General features: G+C 48.8%; 1 protein-coding gene across 1 annotated transcript; it reads right to left on the reverse strand.

Annotated features, from left to right (window-relative positions):
• Positions 1-2,225: 2,225 nt before the first annotated feature.
• On the reverse strand, positions 2,226-5,371 carry HMX3 (H6 family homeobox 3). Its single transcript, XM_048857500.2, has 2 exons — positions 4,532-5,371; positions 2,226-4,169 (listed from the first exon to the last, which is right to left on the reverse strand). Exons 1-2 carry the CDS (start codon positions 4,857-4,859, stop codon positions 3,562-3,564), a joined length of 936 nt encoding a protein of 311 aa, XP_048713457.1. The 5' UTR covers positions 4,860-5,371; the 3' UTR covers positions 2,226-3,561.
• Between the last annotated feature and the right edge of the window lie 3,132 nt (positions 5,372-8,503).

An 8,503-nucleotide genomic window follows, 5' to 3' on the forward strand; every position in this document is an offset into this window, starting at 1 on the left:
GCGTTATATACCTGCACCTGTCCTCTTTTCCCTTTTTTTTTGTTCAGGAGTTTTGGCCTGTGTATTTCTAAACTCAGTCCTTCTTGTTTGATGCTTTCGTGCATGCTAGACAAGGACTGTCATTTTATTGCTGCAATTATATTCTTATGAACTCCACGGTGATGCTTCCACTGGAGTGTTGATGGATGCAGCAGGTGTAGGAGCTGAGGAGATAAAAGAAATACAGAGGACGACCTGTGTTTGCAACAAACTAGTCATTTCTCGACTTAGGGAAAACTGGGTCAGTCAATAACCGTTTTCTAGGCACTGACCACAAATAAAGTATTTCTTGGCGTTTGATAACATCGTGCCATCGTGCTGTGAAATCCCAGAATGTATTTGCTATTACAACATGCTTTTTAATGGGCTGCTATTGACTTGCCTCAAAGTTAGTATTGCAAACAGCAAAAGGCATCACTTTGTTTGTAGGTGACACACGGAACAGCATATTTTGACTGAGAATTTCTGTTTATTTTTCATTCACGACACATGCCAGGCTTTTGCTCCCAAACCGCAAAGAAAATGAACGACTATCTCTTTTCAATGGGGCTTTTGCGAAATCCTGCCCTAACTGTACACACACATTGATTCGGGGCAGTTTTCTATAAACGGGAACCGATCCTATCTCTCCAATCTGAACTAATAAAAATAATAACGATGCACGCGGTGCCAACCCAGCGCATGAGATGAAGCAAAATCCTCAAGAGAGACATTCGGGGCCGCTTCTCAGGCGTGATCTTCAAACGTGACCTTCTCCAAAGGAAGCAGGAATAGACAGCTGCATGCGAGCAGAACTTGCTGACAGCAGAGGATTGCAGAGAGGCAGTCCCCCAGCGCCAGGGAGGGCTGGTCCCCAGCACTCGGCCCAGGGGAAGGGGGTGCTCTTGCTTTCGCAGCTGCTCGCTTTGCTCGCTAGGGACTCGGCTGAGAAGTTCTGCTCCAGAGCGAGCGTAGGGCCGCCCCAAGGCAAACGGCGGAAGGCCCCGAGCAGCCCCAGCCCAGCGGTGCTGAAGTTGGGATGTGCAGCAGGCTGAAGCCGGAAGTTTGAGCGGATCAGCACGGCTTGCAGAGGAAAGCTGCCCGACCGAGCACCCGGGCTGCGGCTGCCGCCGCTGCCTGCCACAGGCTGACACCCCCTCGCTGATAACCTCCCGGGGGGGTGGGGGAGGAAGTCCCCCGGTGCTGCAACCATTGCTGCTGCAGGAGTCACCCCAGGCAGCAATTCTGGGGGCAGGGTGCTGCTGAGCCAGGCGGGGTGCGCGCGCGTCTGGCCTCCGGTGTTTCGGAGAAGCCAAGAATAAAGCGCAAGTTTCTCTCCTGGCCGCCTTGGGGGGCTCAGTGTCCAGGGAGGTGGGAGCCAGGCGCTGAACTTTGCGGTGGCTGCGGGGTTGCGGTCACCGCATGGGCCAAGGGGCTCCCCCGCAGCCGCGCAGCGCAGGAATCCAAGGGCTGCCCCCGCCACAATTCCCTTCCCTGTGTGAAACCTGAGCGCTCCCCCACCCCCCACCCCCAGCCGCTGCTCCGGGGAACAGAGTATCGGCCACTGGGCAACGCTCTGCTTTGACTCCACCTGGGAAAGTTTTCATCTAGTCCCGCGAGCCAGGATGTTTGTCAAAAGCACCAAAGCCTCCCGGGCTGGCCCTGGGTAGAGAAATGTCCTCTGTCCCGCTCTCTGATTATTAGTTCAACCACAGGAAACCGGCCCTGGAAGTGTCGCTGGGCAAGCTCCCTTTGATTCGAATGGGGTTCTCAGACCCCTCCAGTTCCAGCAGTCACATACATCATCTCTGCCAGAAATATACCTTGCCGGGCTGAAGTTAAGAGGGAGCGGGTGCAGCTGGCACACTTCTGTTTTCTGGGAAGCTTTATGACTCCGGGAGGTACCCTGCCATCTACCATAGGCCTGCAAGGCCAATAAACAGCGGCAGACCGCTCATAGTGCAGGCAGCCCGGAGCCTGACAGTATTTGTATAAAAGCTAAATTCGAAACCCCCTCCCAGTGATAACAACAGGGGAGTAAGCAAAGTGGTTGTTCATTTAGTGGAACAATGCGCCCTCTGTCTCACCAGTTCCTGGAATGAGAGCCAGTGGGAGGGAGTGTGTGTGTGTGTGTCTAACAATAGGAGGAAATGGGGAAGGTTGGAAAGACACCTGTTCTGTCTCATTTTCCAAAGCCACACTTAAAATGATAAGGAACGGGTTTTATTTATTTTTCCACCACAACATTCAGTTATAACAGTATTGGTTGTTTTAAAAAGAGGACCGATTCCTGGCAGAACTAGAGAGTCAACAAAAACAAACAAACAAACAAAAAACCACCTTGGGATGATAGTAAACAATTGTCCTACAACAGGTGAGCAGACAGCAGGAAAGACAGAGAGAATGGAGGTGTCCACACAGCACTCGATTTCAGTCTATTAAAATCCACACACCCCATGGACTCTACAAGAAAACTGTACATAATAGCAAATAAGTTAACATTTTTTCAAAGATTGATTGTCCTTCACTTAAAGCGCTCAGCACACTGAACCTCTTTTATTTATTTCATCAGGACTAGTGTTTATTCCCCCTCCTATCCCTCTCTTTTCACTTTCCTTCCTTCTTTTTAACTACATAAAGGAACGCAATTATACAATGAAAAAAACCTTTTTCTCACCATTAAAATAAAAGCAGTTCTTCAAGAATTGCCGTACAATATTGCACAGTTCAAAAGTACAATAGTTTTTTGTTTGTATTTGTTTTACAAAAGAAAACAAAAGGATACAGATTTTTTAATGCTGCAATACCATTTGAATGAAAGAAAAAAGACCCCCAAGGACAATAATAATCCACAATCAATTATTTTTAAATCTAAACAAATGGTAATAAATAAGGATCACCCAAAGTGAGTCTATAATTAAGCATTTCCTTTTTAGCTGTGTTTCTTTCGAGTTATAAAGTCCCATCACAGAAACCTAACGATACAAAACATGGAAAAGTGACCAGGCAAATTTGTACAAAGGTCTGGTTAAATTAAAAGCCACGGTTGGTGGAGTCTTTGAGTTGTAACAGAACCACGAATATTAACAAGTTTGAGAAAGAAGGGAAGGCATGAAAGGAAAAGAAATTCCATTTTCCGTTAGCATTTGGCAAATATGGAGGAGTAAACCGTGATCATTTATTTATTGTTGTTTACAAAAATAAAACTAAAGCCACAAATATCAGCGCAATATTTTGTTCACGTTTACAAAAGATGTAACAATTCTAGTGTTCTCTACAAGTTTCCACTTCAACTCTGGTTTTATTTTTAGGGTCTTTTCCCCCGCCTCCCGCCCCCACAACTTCCTAACAACCACCCATTAAAAAAAGAGCATCAAATATTCGCTTGATGAAGTGCACAAATCATTTGAGTACTTACAAAAATTACTGATCATTTACAGCTGCTCCGTTTCCTCGGGCCTCTCTCCTGACCTAGAGGTTTGGTGATTTTTTAAAGCCACCCCCTCCCCACTGCGGCACCAGAAAGCTGAATGGGGTCAGTTCTCAGACGGGTCGCAGGAGTGGTACTGATGTGACTACCGGGTGGGAGTAGTAGACGGGGTGAGGGAATGTTAAGAGGGGCTGGCTGACGGGCACGTTGGCAGCCGAGGTGCCGTTCTCGGCGGTGGAGTTCTCATGGTAGAGGATAGGCACCCGCACTATTCTCTGGGCTGCAGCGTGGCTGAGATTGGCAGCCTCCAGCTCTGCGGCCAGCTGCCTTTTCCACTTGTTTCTTCTGTTCTGAAACCAGATCTTGACCTGGGTCTCTGTCAGGTGCAGAGATGCTGCCAACCCGGCCCGCTCCGAGCTGCTCAGGTACCTCTTCATGTCAAAGGTGGACTCCAGCTGGAACACCTGGCTCCGGGAGAAGACAGTGCGGGTCTTCTTCTTTCGGCAGGGCTTCTTCTCCGGGCTGTCTTCCCTGGCTTTCCAGTCCTCCCCGTTCTCCTCCTTCTTCACCTCCTCCGAGTCACTCTCCTCCAGAATGATCTCCTCGGGGCTTTTCGAGTCAAGCTCCTTGTGGTCCGGGTCAGCCTTGAGCAGGGGCTCCGGGGAGTCTCTGTCCGTGCCCGAGGCCGGGGAGGAGTCTCGCAGGAGAGATTTCTCTGCAGCTAAAGAAAACCAAAAACACACCGCACCTTTGTCACCATCCTCAAAGGCACCCAGGCCCTAGGAACACCAGCCTGATGCCTCCCTGCAAACTTAAGCCACAAAGGGCAAGGAAGAGACGCTTGTCTCACCACGGGGCCTCACTGGCACCTTCACCTCCCCCCAGAAAGGAGCCTGCTGGGGGCCACTGAACGATGCCGGGAAAGCAGTTACCAAACCATCCTGTTTTCAGGGGTAGCCGCGTGGGGAGAGCGAGCCCTCGCTCCTGCCCCGGGAGATGGGACCCCCAGCTGGGCATCTCGGAGCCGCGCGAGCGGAGTAGGAGGGAGAGAGAGACAGACAGACAGACAGATTCATTCAGTACCTTCAGGCCTGGGCAGGTGGCCTCCCGCGGCGGTCAAGGTGTACGGGTACCACCAGGAGGCTGGGGACCGCTCTAGGTAGTGCGCTTGCAGGGCAAACCTCTGAGCCGGGATCTCAAAGCGGGGGAAGGTGAGGTCGCCCACCTGGGAGAGGGAAAAGCCGGCTCCATCCAGAGCCCCCTTGGCGGCCGGAGCGAAGAGCGCTCGGGGCTGCTTGGGAGGCGCCTTGTGGTGGTCCCCGTTGAGCAGGCTCTTGATGGAAAAAGGCGACTCCTTGGGCGGCGGCGGCGGCGGCTGGCTGCTGGGGGTCTCCTGTCCCGTCTCAGGCATCCTCCTCCCGGTCCCTGGCAGGGCAGCGGCGGCTCAGACCATAAACCACCCGCTAACCACACTCGAGCGGCAGCGGCAGCGGCAGCCGCCCAGGCGCTGGGCGCCCAATCCGGGCGGGGGTGGGGCGGGCGGCTGGGCGAGGACAGGAGGCAGCGCCTCCGCGCATGGGGCGGGAGGCTGGGGCGGGGGGCGGGAAAGGGGCTGCTCAGCCGCGGGACACTCAGACCCACAGAGCCCGGGACCGAGGGCTGCTGCGGGGAGGAGGACCAGAGCCCGGCTGCTGCGGCGGCGGCTGCTGCTGCTGCGTCAATCTGGCGCCGGATGCTAATGATGAAATCAAAATGTCATCCAAGTTAAATGCAGGGCGTATACGGCGATTGGGCACGCACAATGGCAAACGGGAGTAGGCAGCAGCCAAGGGAGAGGGCTCCGCGCAGCCCCAGCCCCGGGCAGCAGCAGGAGCAGGAGCAGCAGCAGCGGTGCCAGCCTCCCCCCGCCCCCCTGTAGACTTGGTGCTTTGGCTTCGGGCTATAAGAGCTCGCCTGTTATTGGCTTTATATAGTCCAATTAGGCAGCAAATGAGGACAGGGCTATTAGCACAAAAGGATATTGGCTTTGCTAAAGCACCACGAGACGCGCAGGAGGCAAATGACACAGAGCTCCCCGCTCATGCTACAAACCACCCCCTCACACTTCCTCCTTTCTCTTCCCTCTCCCGCATCTTCTCCTCCCCAGCTGCACAGGTCCCCCCGGGCTTGGAGATCTTTGGAGAACGCCGCTAGTGCGGGTAGGATTTGGGGTGGTTGGGGGAGGAGAGGGAGAGGCTCAGCTATGCATTGTCTCTCCTCCGAGAACCACCCCAAAGCCTCTCCGGCTGGGAAGAGGGGCACGGATCGCTCGGGGCGGTCCGTGGTCTTTCCCTGATAGAGATCGTCAGAAGAACCAAGGCAGAAGGAAGATTAAACATGAATGCAAACAACCATCTAGGCGGGCTGGTTGTCCCATAAATGTATCGCTCCCAAATAGATCGCTGACCCGCGACTCCAACATACACCCACGAGCCGAGCTTCTACAGATCCCTGTCCCAAAAGTGTCACAAGGAGGTGATTCACCGTTACGCGGAATGGGGACTATTGTGCGTTTCCACCCAACTTTGTATAGGCGAATTTTAAAACGGTGTCCTCGACTCACCCAAAGTACACTGACAAATTGACCTTTATCAATAGATCATAACGTTGTGTTTAGACTAACAAAAATCCTCCTTTCAGAAAAAGTATTGGATACAAGTCTATTATAAAGCTATGGCACTTATTATATTACGCATGTTATATTATTTCAGATAGATAGATAGATAGATAGATAGATAGATAGATAGATAGATAGATACTGAGCACGGCAACATGTTACCTATAGGGCTAACAATGAGGGAAGCTGAAAAGTCTGTGGTTCTCGTAATACTGGTAATTTGTAACGTGTAGTTTGGTTTTAAAACACTTTTAACAAATATTAAAGTATGATCTGGATTATATACTTTAAGGGTCCTATTTACAGAGGATATCAGTTTAATAGCAGACGCTACACTTTCCCCCTTATGAATATTTCCTAGCCACACGTATGTTCTAAAGTAGAACATAACAAAGTTTGGGACAGGTACCGCTGTAACAAACCTATTGTCAATGTTTCTTAAGAACTAGGCTATTGTTCGCAATTATTTTTTTACAATGGGAGGAAGACCAGCAATGTTCACACAGCCCCTACTTTTCTGGAAGATCGCTTCTTGTGTTTATACGCCAAAACCAGCAGTTTTTTGTTGACGCTTCACTTCAAATTTTGCACAAATTGTGCAGTAGCTTCTAACCTGCAGGGTCGAACATTATTTGTCATCTATTTAAATAGTTCAAGTGGAAATGGCAACAAATAGATACGGAAGCTGATCTGGTAGAATCCGAAGTAAACCCCACAGCGTTTACTCCTTTGCTGGGCACTCTTACGAGTTCTTTTCTTTTTCCCCTTTGCTACCTTTGTGTTTGACTTGGCATCTACAACTGGCACTTTTTAAAAATGAAGACCAGATGAACTGCATTGTAGGTGTTTTATATGAATGGTTAATTTGGAGTGGGATTTTTAAGTTTACAAAATTTGCTGGCTTGATTTCCTATAAAAAACTTCTGTTAAAATAACACCATTTAAAAGAACCCAATTTTATGTTGTGTTCAGGCATCTTCTGAGCATAGTTTTCTGCGGATTTTCATGAATCTCAGTTACATTCTAGCTTGTGTCCTGAAGAGGAAACTATATTTAAATGTTATACATTTAAACATAGTTTCCTCTACAGGAATATCTGTCTCGATATTCTACGGATATGTAGGTTTTATGAACATTCATAGACAATATGCATATAAATGATATTGCAATAATCTTTCCTGCAATTAGAAAGCAATTAGAAAGCTTCTGGACCTTGGAATCAAAGATGCTATGCGTATTCTGAGAAACTCCAACAAAGTTTGCCCCACGTGTCCATTCGATTTCAAAATACTGACGTCACGTCATTCTGTAATCTTCTGTCCAGCAATAAAAGAACAAAATCATGATCTGTGTATAGTGACGTTTTTCAGAATAAAATACATCATTGACTGCACCGGTTGGATGCATTCAGCGCCTGTCCGGAGCTCTAGTCCACCAGAAAACGTTGGACTTTTGATGCTTTTAGTGAAGAAGACTTTATCCTTACAGACTCAGAATCTGGGGCAGGCAATTAGTGGACAGGTTGGTATTTTGCCCTCACAAGGATATTTCATGTAGTAAATCTAAGAAATGTAGACATTAAAACTACATGTCAGGACACCTCTATTTTTGTATGTACTTCCCCTTCAGATTAACCAGTTTATTTCTCAGTGTCTTTGCAGCATATACTGTGTGGTCCCCTATTTCCAAAGGGTGCAACTCCTTCACTTTCATTCTATGATGTCGTCCTGATTGTCAAACTTTAACGTTGGTATCTAATCTAATCTCCTTCTGGGAGAACAGGTCAGAAGAAAGAGAAAAGCTGCAAGTTGTCTGTACAAATTACCTCAGCGTCCCCCCCGTCACTCCGGACCGAATTCTCTCGCTTTAAATGATATTTCAAGCACTTCGGCTCAAGTGGAAAACACTTTTAAAATTTTTTTTTTAAACAAAAGCCTTGAATGACTGTCCCAGTCCGGCTTCGTCTATCTCTAGCACAAAACTAAAGCGCATCGCGCCCTCTGTTGGCATTCCCCATATTTCGGTAGCAACTCCGGTGTGAGAAACAGAACTGAAGCAAATCCATAGCTACTTTACAAGGCTGTAAGGGGGAAAATGTCCTTCTCCAAGATCCATCTTAATTCTATATTTGTAAAACCAGCACAAGTTTTGTGTACAGGGAACAGGAGAATTGCATCAGCACACGACTCTTTCATTTAAACTGAGCGTTTAAAAAAGACCTCAGCTAGAAGAGCCCTACACTGGGAGGAGGACATTGCTTTTAACGTCGTGAATTCGATCAGAAGGAAGAAAGCGCAGAGATCAAGACAGTGACAGTCCCGCCTTCAGTCGCATGGAATTGGCCCCTCTTTATAAAATATGGCTGGTTGAACGGGGCGAGCTGCGTTCAGAGGCATTGC

The sequence above is a fragment of the Caretta caretta genome, chromosome 7 (genome assembly GCF_965140235.1).
Source record: "Caretta caretta isolate rCarCar2 chromosome 7, rCarCar1.hap1, whole genome shotgun sequence".
Lineage (NCBI taxonomy): Eukaryota > Metazoa > Chordata > Testudines > Cheloniidae > Caretta > Caretta caretta.

Bases quoted from the DNA above. Each gene is read 5' to 3' on its own strand.
- HMX3 (XM_048857500.2), bottom strand. From the start codon at position 4,859: ATGCCTGAGACGGGACAGGAGACCCCCAGCAGCCAGCCGCCGCCGCCG. The intron at 4,170-4,531 runs GTACTGAATGAA...GGTTTTCTTTAG, and splicing joins CCACCTGCCCAGGCCTGAAG to CTGCAGAGAAATCTCTCCTG.